At 40.0% G+C, this 17,049-nt stretch overlaps 1 protein-coding gene across 1 annotated transcript; it reads left to right on the forward strand.

Moving 5' to 3' along the window:
- The first annotated feature begins 383 nt into the window (after positions 1-383).
- On the forward strand, positions 384-5,193 carry LOC147170194 (uncharacterized). Its single transcript, XM_086082115.1, has 4 exons — positions 384-390; positions 2,446-2,637; positions 2,716-2,950; positions 4,998-5,193. The coding sequence occupies exons 1-4, from the start codon at positions 384-386 to the stop codon at positions 5,191-5,193; spliced, it is 630 nt and encodes a 209-aa protein (XP_085938241.1).
- Positions 5,194-17,049: the final 11,856 nt, after the last annotated feature.

Here is a 17,049-nt window from a genome sequence, read left to right on the forward strand (position 1 = left end):
GTATCCCAGCTATCTTCGTACAGTAGGCGGGGTACACCCAATTATTATTATTATCATCACTATCATCATCATTGTTGTTGTAGTTGTTGTTGATCACAAAAAGTTCAACCCTTGCTTCATCTGACCATAACACATATTCCCACATCTGAGATTTTTTTATCAATTTTGTTAAACTTTGGGACCTCCAAAAGGTCGTTTTTTGTTGTTGTATTTTTTTTGGTTAGTTTTTTTGTTTTGTTTTGTTTGTTTGTTTGTTTTTCCACAAACACAACAATGCTTACTCCCTTGCGGTGAAGCGCAGGGGTGGCATCATCATGCTTTGGGGCCATTTTAAAACTAGAACAAATAAACTTTATTTGGAGTTGATCAGCGGTGTTTTAATGATGGCAGGTGAGTGCCATGGTTGTTAGAGTTAAAGGTTATTGTGCCATTTAAAAAGGTAATCTCAAAGCTTTTTCTACATCATGCATGCTCTACCAATGCCCAGATGAGTAGGACGAGCCCTGACTGTTATACTCTGACTAGTGCTGGGCGAAATGACGATATTATCATGAAGACAATCAAAAAAAAAATTTTTATCAAGTCATTTTTTTCCCGACCGTGTCTATCTGTATTTTGTACTTACAGCAAACAAAATACGTGACAAAATGCTTGTTTGACGGACAAAAGCATTAATTTGCATGCTTATTTCACACAGCTGTCAGCCTAGGTGTCAGCCTGAACAACATATAACATTGAATCATGATACATAATGGTCATACATTACAAGCTTATGGTGCCAACTATTATCCACCGGTCCATCCATTATTTGAACCGCTTAAAGTCAACGAAAATTAATAGAAAATGTAGCCCAGTGTATACTGAGCCAAATTGTTCAGAAATAGTTGATAAATATATAATAAAAAATAATAGTTGTTACAAATAAGTATGTGAGTTCCTTATTTGTTCAGTTTATGTAAATTTTCTACCGTAATATTCACTCTTTGGCAACGAGTAAAGCCTAACTATGCAAACTGTCATTCATCTTTATTCTGTATTGTCATTGGGTAAATGTCAAGTTCAGCCAATGTCAGTTACGTTGAGATCAAAGGGGCGGGTCTTATTACAACTGACGCTACGTTGTTGGAGTAGACGTGAGAGAAGAATGCTTGAGCACCTGTCGGACTGAAGCTGTTTCACCGAACTGTGTGAGCTTGTTGTACGCTACATCGGGGCAAACTACTCGTTTTTACTGGATGTTTCTATATACTGTATGCCTAAGAGGTAATTACAACTGTCTAGTTATGTTCATAAAAAAATACTACTGTCCGTTTGGTTTGAATTAGCATTTGTTGCTTATCGCAATTAGCTATTAGCCTTACCAGTACAGTGATGTTAGTTAGCTGTTGCTGCTAATGATAATGTGAGTTGAGAGACAATTTCCTGCTTGTTCTACACGAAATAGTATATGGACTTGTAGCTCAGTCAGTACTGTCCTGTTAATTCAGGAGCAGTCGTGGTCAGTTGTGAGCAGTCTGGAAAACACTCTGCTGGACGTCTGGAGAGCCCGTTTTCTGCTACTGGGTTGGACTGAAGGCTGATTCTTCGCACCGTGCCACGCATTCTCCGTTTGTACTACCAAGTGAAGCGCAACCTCTCTGCCCCTTTTCCCCTGACATTCTTTCCTTTGCTATTCTTCTCCTTTTCTTCCCCCTCCGTGGAGCACACCATCTCCATCTCTCACCAGAACTGTGAGTACTCCATCTAAACAATTTGTGCACAAAGAACCTCAGGCCTGCAACATTAACATTCACTCAATTTAAAAAACATGTCAAAACTAAATAAAAATAACGGTAATGAAAAATCCAAAACAATCATAGCCCTGGTAAGTGCCGACTCCCTTTTAAGATGAGTTTGAAGGTGATTAGCTAATTCTCAACACAGCCACATCCCTGTTAACTGTTATAAGAGTGTAGACATTGTACAACCACATTAGGCTATTGCAGTTATTTGTATGTGCCCTCTAGAAAATATTGTTTTTATTAATCAATTAGGTTGCACAAGTTATATCTTCAATATCTACAGGCTTCCCCTCGGTCGTATCGTCAGCAGGCATGGAATACGATTCCATTGCTATGCTGACGACTAGTGTTGTTCCGATACCGATACTGGTATTGGCACAGGCCCCGATACTGCAATAAAACAGTGGTATCGGTATTGGTGAGTACTAAGAAGTAACATTCAGATACCATTAATTCTGACGCTAATATAGGACTTTGGATGCAGCGTCTTGTGTCTTGCTCATTCACTGATGTGTGACATGTTCACTGCATACCGAGCTAAGATATCCCATTGGCCCTTAAATGCTCTGAACTAATGGCAGGACAGCTTTTTCATGTTGAGAAAAAAAAACTTTGGTATCGGTACGGTATCGGCATCGGCCGATACTGTAAAGATGGGTATCAGAATCGGTATCGGGGGCCAAAAAACAGTATCAGAACAACACTACTAATGACACACAACTTTATTTCAAAGTCACTCCAACCTTCACTTCTCCTTCCTCTTCTACTCAACTGGACTCCTGTCTGGAGGAGATAAAGGCCTGGATGAATGAAAACTTTCTGCGGCTAAACAGCTCCAAAACAGTAGCTATTCATATAAGCACTACACACCAGTTTCATTCCTCCCTCTATTCCTCTGTTTCCATTCTTAGCCATAACTTTCCCCTCTCCCCTTCTGTGACCAACTTGGGGGTCAGATTTGACCCCCATCTTGGCTTTGACAACCATATTAATCACATCTGCAAAACGTCCTTCTTTCACCTCCGCAATATTGCCAAACTTCGACCATCTCTCTCCCGTTCTGCTGCTGAGAAGCTTGTCCATGCCTTTGTCTCCTTCAGGTTGGACTACTGTAATGCGCTTCTCATAGGGATCCCCGGCAAAAGCCTACAAAGGCTTCAATATATACGAATCAAGGACGCATCTGTCGAGGAAGGACGTATTTGTACTTGCTCCTGCACTCGCTCGTGACTTCTATTTTGTTGACATTGTGATTTTTAACTACATTGTTGCAATATGCCTGGCGGAAAAAGAGCTGACGAAATTGAGGAGATCAAATCTTCTCTTGCGAAACTCAAAGAAATGGTCACCGAAATACTTGAAACGAAAAAGAGTATTGAGCCACTTCTGCAGGAAATTCAGCAGTTGAAGAAAGAGACAAGAAAAAGATCGACACATTGTCACCTTGGAAAAAAAGTGGATGATTTGGAACAGAATTTTCGACGATCAACGATGTGATAGTTACAGGTATCCAGATAAAACCTCGCCGCGGCCCTCGGGCGAGAGCTGCGGCCAGCACAAATGCAGTTGATTCTGACCAAGCTTCAGTGAACGAGACTGTCAAACAGCAAGTGACAACTCAACTCAGAGATTTGGGATTAATTGTGGATCCAGCGCACATCCAGATGTGCTTTTCGCTTCCAACTGGGTGGACACGACTACCGGCAGTTCTGATCAGGTTTGTTAACAGGAAGAAAAAGATTGCTCTTTTGAGAGATAGCTATAAGCTTAAAGGTAAACATGTATACGTCAATGAAAATCTTACACAACGAAATGCTGACATTGCCAGAAGGCACGACATTTAAGAAAGAATGGACTTATCCAGAACACATGGACAAAAGACTGTCTTCATCCAAACAAAAGAAGACTCATCTTCTTAGAAAAAAATACGGAAAAGAGTAGAAGAATTGGCGGAGTTTGGGAGACAATAACTGCTATCAGTAACTCACATCATTAAATTGTGGATTATGTCTTACCCAAATGAAATTATTGTAACATATGACTAATTAACCCAAAACTGGAGCTGTCATTATTTGAAATATGTAAATATAGCATATGATTACTTGCTGACACTGCCAAGGTTAACAAGAGTTAACTCTTGTTTCAACACCTGCATTAATAACATGTATTGCTGTTCCTGTAAGAATGTAAACATTGTCTGGCTCTATTTCTGTTTGGACATTTGTTTTAACATGCAAGGCAGTCGTGATAAGGTTGTATTGTGGCTGCAATGTCCATTGCTGGAGCCTATCCCAGCTGGCTTCAGACAGTAGGTGGGGTACACCCTGAACTGGTTATCAGCCAATCGCAGGGCACACAGAGACTAACAACCATTCACACTCACAATCACACATATGGAGAATTTAGAGTGTCCAATTAACTTGCCATGCATGTCTTTGGAATGTGGGAGGAAACCGGAGAACCCGGAGAAAACCCACACAAGCACGGGGAGAACATGCAAACTCCACCCAGGAAGGCCAAAGCCCGGACTTGATCTCACGTTCTCTGCACTGGGAGGCAGACGTGCTAACCAGTCATCCACTGTGCCGCCCTGGCTGCAATGTACCTGCTGTAAATAGTTACAATGGGGTTAGTGAACATGGTTCCGGGATGCAACTAGCGGGGGCTACTCCGCCGGGTGAGCTGACCTTGGTGAGTGCTCAGGAGTATCAAGATCTAAGCATCATCGGATGCTGGCAACAGTGGTGGCTGAACTGACCAGAATGGAGTGAACATTGCTATGGACGCAATGGGTAGAATGCAAGCCGATCTACTCTTCTGGAAGCCACATCATGTGTGAAAGCTGATCCAAGGTCAGCAAAGATGCTACTAGTGAACGAGCATGGCTGCCTGCCTGGTTGGGTGGGCCTGTTGGTGGCGTCCAGATTTACCAATTCCAAATGATTGGTACTAGCTGCAACTTACACACAGACATTACTCAAGATGAACTGAGCGAGGAGTGTGCAGACTTAAGTCTGGGATTGGTATTGATATAAATCAATGACTATCATAATCAATGTATATGACTGATGCGTATAGTAAGAATCTATGGGCTACTAATAAGCCATGGCTGCTACCCGTCAGCCCTTCTTTCGGATGTCAATGTTGCAAATGATATTATGTGATCGATGTAACCTGTAATAATGTGTCCGAAATGAAAAAAATTAAAAATAAAATAAACAGCGCTGCCTGGATCCTGATGAGAGTACAAATATATGAGCACATCACCCCCATCCTGCACACTTTGGACTGGCTTCCCATACATTTCCCCATCGAATACAACATTTTCCTTCACACCCATCACTGTCTGCACGGTGTAGCCCCCACCTACCTCACAGAACTCCTCAAACCGGGTGGTGTTCCCCCTTTTTAAGAAGGGGGGCCGGAGGGTGTGCTCCAACTATAGAGGGATCACACTTCTCATCCTTCCTGGTAAGGTCTATTCGAGGGTGCTGGAGAGGAGGGTCCGTCGGGAAGTCGAATCTCGGATTCAGGAGGAGCAGTGTGGTTTTCGTCTCGGCCGTGGAACAGGGGACCAGCTTTACACCCTCGGCAGGGTCCTCGAGGGTGCATGGGAGTTCGCCCAACCAGTCCACATGTGTTTTGTGGATTTGGAGAAGGCGTTCGACCGGGTTTCTCGGGGAGTCCTGTGGGGGGTGCTTCAAGAATGCGGTGTACCGAGCCCCTTGATACGGGCTGTGCGGTCCCTGTACCGATTCTGTTAAAAGCTTTTATGGACAGAATTTCTAGGCGCAGCCGAGGCGTTGAGGGGTTATGGTTTGGTGGTCTCAGTATTGCATCTCTGCTTTTTGCAGATGATGTCGTCCTGATGGCTTCATGAAGCCGTGATCTCCAACTCTCACTGGAGCGCCGAGTGTGAAGCGGTTAGGATGAAGATCAGCACCTCCAACTCCGAGACCATGGTCCTCAGTCGGAAAAGGGTGGCGTGCCCTCTTCAGGTCAGGGATGAGGTCCTGCCGCAAGTAGGAATTCAAGTATCTTGGGGTCTTTTCACAAGTGAGGACAGGATGATGCGGTAGATCGACAGGCAGATCAGTGCAGCGTCTGCGGTGATGCGGACTCTATCGATCCGTTGTGGTGAAAAAGGAGCTGAGCCCAAAATCGAAAATCGTTTTACCGGTCGTGATGATTTTATGACTTGTATTTGCTTAACTGAAAACTTGACTTGACGAGACTTGTTTGAAGTTTAAAGGTGATTCGATTTGCACAGTAACATGGGTCTTGCTCGAAACGCCAAGGATAAGACTTGAGCCTTACACACCCCTCACATTTTTACTTCTTTTTTGTGTGTGTTTTCATGACACTTCTGAAGAACTCTGCTACAATGCAAAGTAGTCAGTGTACAGCTTGTATAACGTTTTTCCTTCAAAAAAAAGGAAAAGAAAAACTGCTTGCAAATTGTCTGCACCTGGTCAAGTGAACAAAGAGAATTTCCACAATAGACACCTTTTGCCGTCAAGCTTCACACCCATTTCCCAAACAGCAGGAGCTAGAGTTTTTTTTTTTTAAGGTGCACGTCACAGTGTGTCGTGACATATCCTAGGGCTATGAAATTGGAGTGTGCAATCAATCTGTTTGTTCCTGGTTAACAAAGATGTTTGCTTTTAGGTCTTGATGACGTTAATCAGGCACACGACAGGCTCTCTTTGATAAAAGGGATCACATGTTTCTTTGGACTGTCAGCTCATCAGAAAACACGATAACACCCTTATCAATGCATCTACCAGTCTAGTAATCATCACTTCAACCCCTTGACCTGCCTCCCTTCAGGCAATGCAGCAATCTGATCGGGAAGAAACTCATTGGTCTATCTCGGCGAGTTTGAGCCTCTTGCATCACATCACTAGTGTCCACGGCTGGGTGGAACCAATCCAATCTGAGGTGTGAAGGAGGGTGAGACCCTGGCTTCGCTCATCTGCAACAAAGGCAAGACAAGAGAGAGGAGATTAATGTTCTTTTTCTTCAGATCTCCTCCTACCTAGGGATCAAGGTGACATAAACAACTGGGAACAGGAATGAAACAGAAGAAGGAAATGTTTTTTCTTCTCAGGAAATGAATGCCACAAAGCGTGGAAAAAAGATGGTTAAATGAATAGAATGTGATTCAAGAGATGAAGATATGACATCATCATGCATTTTTCATGAGTGATTACCCAAACACACGCATTTGCACACCAACTCTTCACTGCTATTATGATCACATGACTCCAAAATATGTTAACTTCCTCTATCTTCTGTTCAGTCATTTCAACTGTTTTGAATATTGTTGTTTTTGTGGACTGTTCCTGTAGACTATTGTGGTTTCCAAGTCGGTTTTACAATGCAGTAATAAACACTTCTGCTGTGATTAATGTGTTGTACTCTATTGCGTAATGATCAGCCAATGTCCCCTGAGCACAGACTGCTTCAGCTTAAAGCTTATCTTTCACAAATCACACTCAAAGTTGGCCGTGAATAAATCAACAATTTTACATTTATTTTGGACTATAATCATCCAACCTGTGTATTTACCCATGAAATACTGCAAACTATAATAAAATACAGAAACCCTTTCACCTCTATGACCTTGGGTGAGCATATTCCTTGAATTTATACATCTTAGTAATGTACAATACATAAATATTATTTTGAAAGACTCATTCAGACCTTTTTTTCTTTATCAATATGAATGTGACCTTTTTTTCTTTATCAATATGAATGTTCCAAATAAAAAGTCTGCAGGGTTACATTTATTAACAGGAAACCATAGGTAATTATTATAGATCTCAGCAACCTTGGAGCTAAACCATTAGGTTCAGAAGTGTTTGAATAGTTTTTTTTTTTTTTTTGCCGTTACGGACCACCAAAATTGATTGAAATGTCACATTCACCATAATCACTTCTAGCTTTAATTAAAGAGGTCTTGCAAAAGTATGACTTTTACCGTTTTGGTAATAACGGTCAGTTTATTCAATTTTTACACGCTTTACAATATTTGGGCTGGATGTAATTGTGAGTAGGCTGTAACCACGGGGCTGTGTATAATGTTTGAAGTCTGCATTTATTCTTAGTTGGACTTGACCTGTTGAACAATTTTAACTTTTGGCCTCAACAAAATGTCAAGTCTTACTATGGTCCAATGTTGAATAAGTGTTGCTAAAACAGTTAGATGGTATCCTAACATTATAAGATAGCATCCTGAGTATAAAACCCACCAAAAAGACAGATCAAAAGGGGTTCAATTTTAAGACCTGCGGACAAGTTGGTAGGATAGTGAAATAGAAACAATCAAATGCTAACATACAGCAGTATAGCAACCAATATTGAATATACAATATATCTGCAGAAAACTGAGGCACATTGTTGAACATTTTCATTCTGCCCTGAAAAATGCATATAGCAACTAGCAAGATGTCACTCACCAACTCAGTGATCTAGTGGTAGAGTGTTTACCGTGAGACTGGGAGGTTGTGGGTTCAATCCCTGGCTGGATTATAACACCGAGTATAAAAACGTGACTCATTCCCTCCCTGCTTGACAGTCAGCTTTAAGGGTTGGAATTGGGGGGTTAGATCACAAAAAAATTGCCGAGCGCGGCCCCTGCTGCTGATAACCGCTCCCTCAGGGGATGGGTCACATGCGGGGAACAAATTTCACCCCACTTATTTGGGTGTGACCATTAAGTGGTACTTCAACTTTGAGTACAGAAATCACATGTGCAAAACCTTAAGTTATTTACTTATATCTGACTGGACAGTTTTTTAGCTCACCACACTACTCTGCTATATCACGGTTAAACCCACATAAGATCAGATGGTTGATGGATGCCATGTGCCCGGCATAGACTGACTTTAGCCTTTGTCAGTGGGTTTTTTTGTGTGTGTTTTGGCAGTAATAGGCAAAATAGTTATGTGGCTGGGCTGTTGAACAAGCCCTGGACAAAGTGTATAGATGCAACGTCCGAAAAACCAAAAAAGATTATGACTATGGGACACCATGTTAATCAAAGAAAATCTAGCATCATTACTTTAAACAGATAAATAATTTATTTCGTGTAAAAAATTATACGTTTTGAAAGGAATGTGCAATCGCATATACCGATTGGTTATGAGCGGATTGGTGAGGTGATGAGTGGACAGCGCGAACATTGGACAACGCTGTGTCTGCACGTAGGGTTGGCTTTGGTGGAAGCAGTACAATTATCGTGTGACATTAGTCAGGTTTCCATCCAATTGTTTTGCATTTTTAAGCAAATTTACTGAAAATGCGCAAAACGAATATGTGACGTGCCCGTTTCCATCTGTTCTTCATTTGCGAATATTGAGAAGAGACTCCGCCGCTGCTGGTGGCGGTATACACCATAGCGATATGATCCACCAGTAATTTAAAAGAAGAAGAAGAAAAACAGGAAGCGATGATGTATGAGTTTACTTTTGTAATTCTTGATAAACCACAGCATTTCTTTGCTGTTTTCAATCTAAAATTGCATTAATATCCGCTTCTTTAATTAATTTTCAAAAAGATTTCTGTTTCGTCGTCCCCCAAACATACCTTACTTTATCATCCGCCATTGCTTTGTGACTTTTATCCACTAATCTGAATATATGACTGGATAGCTCATAGGCCAAGATGGGTCGTGAGGCCACCATATTGCTCCTCCCAAGAAACGTTTCTTAGCATACGATCCTATACATTTACACTACAAAATTGGAGAACATTTGAGACAGTAATTAGTGGAAACAGCATGATTTATGATTTTAAATTTGCTAAACATAAATTCCGTACATTAACAAGAGGACTTCAGACTTTTTACTACTTGCTTTAAATACATGTATTAATTATATGCTTAACCCATTTGTGCCCACATTATATATTTATTTTTTCTTTGTTTAGAAAAAAATAATAATAATTATGACCGGCAACAATTGTTGCCAATGATCACTCAGCTTGTCGCTATAGTTAAATGTAATCAGATAATAGTATAGAAATAATAATGATGATGATGATGATGATAATAATAATAATAATAATAATAATAATAATAATAATAATAATAATAATAATAATAATAATAATAATAATAATAATAATAATAATGGTGGAGGGGTGAGGAGCGTAAAACAAACAAACAAACAAACAAAAAAACATAAAACGTAACATGGATACCAACGCATTTGAGCATCCCAAGAAGGTATCTAATGATCATGGTTCAAACCTTGGTTCCCCTGTATAAAATTCAAAACAATAAACAATTTGAACCGGTTCCTTTATTCATGAATAACATTTGAAACAGTACAGAAATGCAATGCATATGATAACCTACATACCATATTCTCAAATATCCATATACTCAAAACCGCCAAAGCAGTGATGCCCAAACTCGGTTCTGGGGGGCTGGTAGTCCTGCAGGTTTTGGATGTTTCTCTTCTCCAACACAGCTGAAGCTCATCAGCAAGCTCTGCATAAGCCTGATAACGATCCTGTTGATTGGAACAGGTGCGTTGGAGCAGGGAAACATCCAAAACCTGCAGGACGCCGGCCCTCCAGGACTGAGCTTGGACACCCACGCTCTAAACAATGTTCCTTATCAGTTATCGCCATCACAACTGAAAATCTTCTACCCTGCCTACTTGACTTTGTTAAATGCCATAGTGAAAGGTCTGGGATACCAGCCTCTGGAAGGAGAGGAGATCCTTCTCCCCACTTTTCAGGGCCTTAACGAATGACAAAACAAGCAGATATGATTGTATTGATGAATGTGTACCTGTAATAGCACCAGCTGTTCACCATGGCACTGTTCAGGTGTGTGAAGAAAAGTGCACCTCCAATTTCACATCAAAATTGTTTACGTCAGTGAAACACAAGCTAATGTTAGCTAACATAGAAAGATCACTTGGCGTCTAGCAAGAATATAATAAAAGTATCAAAATCTAAAGACACAGTACCTGTGATTTTATTTAGCTGGGAAGAAATCATTCTACAATTTGAAACAGTAAGTTATGAGCAATCCTGCAGACAGTGTTTCCCTTTAGTTAGTGACAGGCAACTTTTGTTGCCAGTCACAGAAATAAGCACATGAACAAACAAATATTTATCCCAGGTATTTTTTTGGGGGGATGAGGGTTACTCTATATAGATACTTCAATGATTAAATAATTATGCATATATTTGGGGGGAAATAATAATATAATAATAAGAAGAAGAAATCTATGAAAGTTACCTTTTTCCTGGAGGATTTGCATTAGCCATACCTTCAGCCAGAAGGAACAGGAAGCAGATGATGTCATGTGGCAGGACGTGCTTGGAAACAATATTTTATTAACCAAAACCTTTGTCTAAGTAAGAGGTCAGCAAGCTTTCCTGTCAAAAGAGCCATATTAAGCCAAATAAATTAAATAAAAAAATCCTTGTGGTGCGGCAAAAGATTTGAACTTCTGAAGATTGTGATGAAGGAAGCAGTGTGTTAAGTGTTAGTCTAATGTATGGAATACCCAAGAACTAATTAGAGCTGCACCACAACACAAAAATATGACAGCAGCATCCAATACGTTGACATTCATTTTTTTTCTACATTTTGTCTTCCGTTTTTGGATTGTTTTGGTAATTTGTGGTATTACATTTTTACAGAAAAAAATCTGCTTCTTTTCTTCATTTTTGTGAATTTTTTTTGATGCTTTTTTCTGGCTGTTTTTTTTTTTTTGCTATAAATTTTCTCACATTTTGGGCAATTTTGTGACATTTTCTGGATTTGTCCTTTTGATTTTGGAAATGTTATGGTTACATTTTGAATGTTTTCTTTTCTGCCTTTTTTATTCTCTGACATTTTTTGCAATTTCATGGACGTTTTATGGTAATTTTCTGCTTTGGCTCTTCCCTTTTAGGACATTTATGGTAGGTATTTTAAAAAAACTTTTTCATCAAAAAAAACTTGTATATATTTTTATTAAAGAATTGTAACTGTAATTCAACAAAAGATGCCTCTGCCAAATCTAATATTGGGGTCTCAGGAGTGATAAAATAAAACGGGGGTCTTTAACATACCGTCCACTTTTTACTTGTTAAAAAATTGTGACCCCCCCGACACAAGACTCCCCCCACCCAGCCCCCGGCCCTATACTAACTGCCTACAAGCTGTATATGTCTGATCTGTACGTATACCGTATAGTTTATACAGTAGTCTGCTCTCGAAATGGGAGGAGCAAGATGGCCGCCCTGTGACTTCAAGGGCTTGCACGGGCGTGTGTGGGCTAACGGCTATCCAGTCATATATTCAGATCAGTGCTACAAACGTACATGTGTCGTAATATCAGGTCAAAACGTGTGACGTGTATGTATGTCTTTTCAGCGTTTAATCACAAAACCTTTTTTCATAGCCCAAATTCGTATTTTCCTTTTTTCGATACGCTTCAAAATCTAAGTGTAAAAACTTTTTGGTGAATTTTGCGCCCTTTTTCCCGAATTTCTAATGTTTCCATTCAATTTTATTTTTGCATTTCTAGAAAATTCGCATAAAAGCGGGGGGATGGAAACTCATTATTGATTACATGACATGGGTGTTTGTATTTCACTCAATTTTGTTACATTTATCGTTTCCAGTCCATCAACTACATGTGCCAAATAAACATTTCTTTTTTTGATGTGCTGCATTCATTTGCTGTGCGCTGAAAAGGTGAGTGCGCAGCTCAGAGAGAACATTGTTAATAAACCCCTGCGCCACCTATAGTCACTGAAAATAGGCAACACAAACTAATGATCTTGACCAGGAATCCTGTGAGGGAAAACAGCACTAATCAGCCAACTATATTGAAAATCGGTCTCATGAATTGAGATCAAACTTGTTATGACCTAATGACCTTTATCAGATTATAATCGTAATATAATTGGCCTTTGTGAGAGCGGTTAAATTGTAGTAGAGATTTCACCACTACATAAGACCTCTCCTCCCAACTTTGTGAGTTCACATGTTGCGCGTCCTCATATACAAGTGCGGGGGTGTATATTCTAACAATGCCTTTAAAGTATTTAAGGTTCTCGTTTTGCGATCTACAGCTCCGCTGCCGTTTCATCTTGCAGATGAATTTCCTGAACTTGTGCCTGTCTTGGTGACTCATGCAGATAATACATTCATTACGGGTGACTTGAATATTCATATGAATTCTTCATCAGAACCACAGTGTTTCAAACAACAATTGATACTTTTGGTTTCATGCATATAATAAATGAACTTAGCAACTCATAATCATGGTACTACTTTATATACTAACCTGGGGCATCATAACCTCAAATTTCATGCTATTTTCGAATACTACTGCAATGTCTGGCCATTACATCATAAAATGTGAAGTCTTGGCTTATTGCCACCACCCTGACAGCTACCAAAGCCAAAGCAGCTGTAAAATTATATCACTATGTGAGCTACTGCCTTTAGCAATTGATTCCTTTCCTTCTTTTGTTGGTCCAATTGATGATGTCACAATTAATGATTTTAATGTTGTTTTGTGTAATGCCCTTGACTCCGTAGCCCCAATAAGCCTTAAAACTCGTCCGAAGAGACGATTATTGCGTGGTTCACCGATGAAACCAGAGCACCCAAACAGTCATTTAGGAAACTTGAGTCAAATTGGCGTGCAACAAAACTCAGTCCTCCATCAGGCATGGGGTGATTGCTTGTCGAAATCTAAAGAAGCTCTTGTTTTAGCTCCACTAATTTTATCTCCAGAATTATATTTTACAAAAATGTTGTTGTCAGCAGTTAAACATCGATTTAAAAACATTGGTATTGTAGTTTGAATGTTTGGACCGGATTCAACAAGAAAAATGTACACATACGAAATAAGAGAAGGACAACAAGGGTTAAGTGGCATTATGTACTTGACATGTCAAGAGGAAGCGAGGATATTAGAATATCACACTGTCCTTGTCCCACCAAGAGGTTCAGAAGGGCACTCTGACCCAAACAATACACACACCCACACGCAAGCACACATACATACTCTGAACACTCATTGAGAGACCATGCCATCAATACAAGCACAGCATCTGCTCATCACAAAGAGAAATGTTGGTGGGTTCAAGCACAGGGGTCAGAGGGCGGACCTTTTCAGACCACTTCTACTGACAATGCTTTTTTGTGTGAGTGTGCTTCAGTAGCCTTTTGTGTTAATTAAAGGTCGATAACCGATACAGTGATTCTGAAATTTAAATTACAATGACTCACTTCGCTTTGCTCAAGGTCTGAAAAGATGTGTGACCACAAATGTATAAAAAAGGATATAATTTTTCTGGAATCTGGCGTACCAATAAAACAAAAGTATAAAAATGTGTGTACATCAACAAAGATTTCATCCATCCGTCCATATTTTTTTTATGTCGCTTGTCTTCATTAGGGTCACAGGTGAGTCTGAGCATATCCCGGCTGACTAGAGGCAGGGTACACCCTGCACCAGTGGTAGGCAACCCTGGCAACCCCAAAAACAACAACATCATAACATTTTCATTTTCTTTATGTGACCAAAAGCATTTGAGATATAACATGCATGACAAGTAACAACAAAGTCCTCGTCACAGGCCACACCAAATGGCAAATCATATTTTAATTTACATAAAATTTGTAAATTTAAATTTGCCACTGCAATAATATGACCTCGTTTAAGCAAGAAAATACCACAAGGAGCAACAATAAAATAATGAAACCTTGGCTGATGCCTCTGAAGATAAATTGTAAGTTTAATGTGGTCTTCAAAGTTGAGGCTGATTTCATCTGTTGAGAAGTCAAACTTCCTAAACTTTTAAAGGGTTCAAATCTTGAATGGTGTCTTTACTTGTGATTGGAATTGAATTTCCACTGATATTTTGACTGTTCCTGGAAATTTCACGTTAACATTTTTTTTTCTAAGGCACTGGTTGCTATGTACATTTGAAAGATGCTAGTACCAAAACTTTTCTCAAAACTATGGATTTCAACCTGCCAACATTAAAACTGCTGTAATAATTTTGGAGGTACATCCATGTACTATATATCATTTTAAAGGGAAATAAGTGTAGAATTCCAATATATGAATATCTCAATTTTGATTTTTTTCTTGGACACATGAGGACCCTTTTGCCAGAGCTGGGTCACATGGTCTGCATCAATCATATGCTCTGGTGGTATGAGTATGCTGTGGAGTCTGTCCATAAATGTAAGAATGAATTGTGTTGTATGGCCCCAGGGTGACACCATGCGTATGGACTATATGCCACGGAAGAGGCGGGACTTCCGACTTCCGGGTTTTCACCCATCAACTTTGTTTCCGTTTCCGGTTTGCGACGTGTGGGCCGCGTCCCAGTACTTGCGCTTCGGCCTTTGTGCCCCTCGGTTACGCGTTCCCGTCGACGGGTGAGAGGCTGCGAGTGTGTAGTGTCTGTCTCAGTGTCTGAAGCATTTCAAATAGCCGAGACGCCCCCCCCCCCGCCAATAAGAGGGGTGGGGGTGCAGGAGTGGGGGTGCGAGTAATGGAACGCGGCCAGCAGTGGCCGAAAACGGCGCTGATGTGTAAAACCCGGAAGTCGGAAGTCCGTGGTATCTACCCCGTTGGAGATGGTAGTGCACATTGTGATGTTCCCACCACATTGGCTATAAACATCTAAAATGGCTCTGTGGCCAATGACGTTTCTTCCCCTTCTTCTGATCCTTGTTAGGTTGAACTCAGGCACATCTATGAAAATGAACTTTTGTGGGATTGCATGAGTGTCCATTTCCAGCCGGCCTACTCCCTGAAAACAAAGAACAGACAAAACAACAACAGTGAGTTTGGTTTTATCCAGTAACAACCCCACCCCCCCAAAAAAAAAGATTATAAGCAATAACTTGATAAATAGATCAAAAGTAGTGAACAGAGTGAAATTTATACTCACGTAAAAAGTATGTTGCATCAAAACAAATGTTACGTGAGTAAATGTAAGAAAGTAAATGTAGCCCATTACCACCCACCACTGCCTGTAATAAATTACAAACACACACCAGAACATATACTTCCATCTTTAGTATGTTCAGAGCAACACAATGCAGACATAATGGGCAAAATAGCCCAGCACCTCTGAAGGCCATGGAAAGATTGTGTTTTTACAAGAAGATGCTTCTTATATTTGATGCAAAGAGGATGTGCAGAGAGCTCATTCAGTCCCTCTAGGAACCCTTCTGGTTTAAAGGGTCTCCTTTTTGTGTTATTGAATCCTAAAACACAGCTGCTCTCCCAGGGTGATGGCCACTAACCACAAAGTGCTTCAGCTTGTTGAAGCGTTCGAGACTCTCTGACAACAATGTTGTGCTTTGTAAACTTTCATCTTTATGAAAGTCAATAAATGTGTGGCACAGTCAAAATGTGCACATATGCCTCAATGTTTCTGAGATTGGGATTAAAATCTGGCCGCCGGCTTTCCTGTGTATAGAGTTTGCATGTTGTTCTCGTGTACTCCGCCTCTCGTCCAAAGTCAGCTGGAATAGGCTCCAGCACACCTGCGGGACCCTGTTAATGGATGAACGTAAATGTTTCCTCTCTGAATTGGAATGATGTACAATGAGTTGGATTTCAGGCAGTGTTTAATCTATATAAACTTTTGCAAGAATTGTGAAATATTAGTGAGCAAAGCACACATTTACACGACATTTGTAATTCACTATCTGGTAAGGAATATGAGTGCCAATAAAAACCTAATGAAAAGTTACTTTTTATTATGACTTTTATGGAGGAAAAATACTTTTTTACAATATTTTTTTTTACAATACAATAAAATATTAAGCAGGGTTGTGCCAAGTATGTAAGGCCCCAAGTAAATATAAAGAATACGGAAGAGGATTAGGGCCAGTGACAAGAGAAAGAAAAAGTTTGGCAGGATTCTGACTTTAATCTCAGAATTCTGAATTTAAAGTCAGCATTCTCACTAAAAGAAACTTAAAGTCAGAATTCTGAGAATAAAGTGAGAATCCTGTCAAACTTTTTTCTCTCTCTTCACTGGCCCTATAATCCTCTTCTGTAAAAGAATGAACTGAAGCAAAACAGCAATTTTATAAGTGCTGATAAAAATTAGTCATATCCTAGTCATAAATGGGACATTCCTGTCGACATATATTTAAATACAATCTTGTACTTACGTACCTTTATACACATTTAATGTGTGATGCAATTGCAATGCAATGTGAATTTCATTGCCTTGTGCTGTACTTGCATGATAGTATTTTATTTTGTGA

This window comes from Leptonotus elevatus, chromosome 8, assembly GCF_054856555.1.
Source record: "Leptonotus elevatus isolate MCC_2025b chromosome 8, RoL_Lele_1.0, whole genome shotgun sequence".
Lineage (NCBI taxonomy): Eukaryota > Metazoa > Chordata > Actinopteri > Syngnathiformes > Syngnathidae > Leptonotus > Leptonotus elevatus.

Coding starts and splice junctions, on each gene's coding strand:
- LOC147170194 (XM_086082115.1), top strand. Junction 2,638..2,715: donor CAAAACAGTAGCTATTCATA/TAAGCACTACAC, acceptor CCCTCTCCCCTT/CTGTGACCAACTTGGGGGTC. Junction 2,951..4,997: donor CAAAGGCTTCAATATATACG/AATCAAGGACGC, acceptor TAAAAATAAAAT/AAACAGCGCTGCCTGGATCC.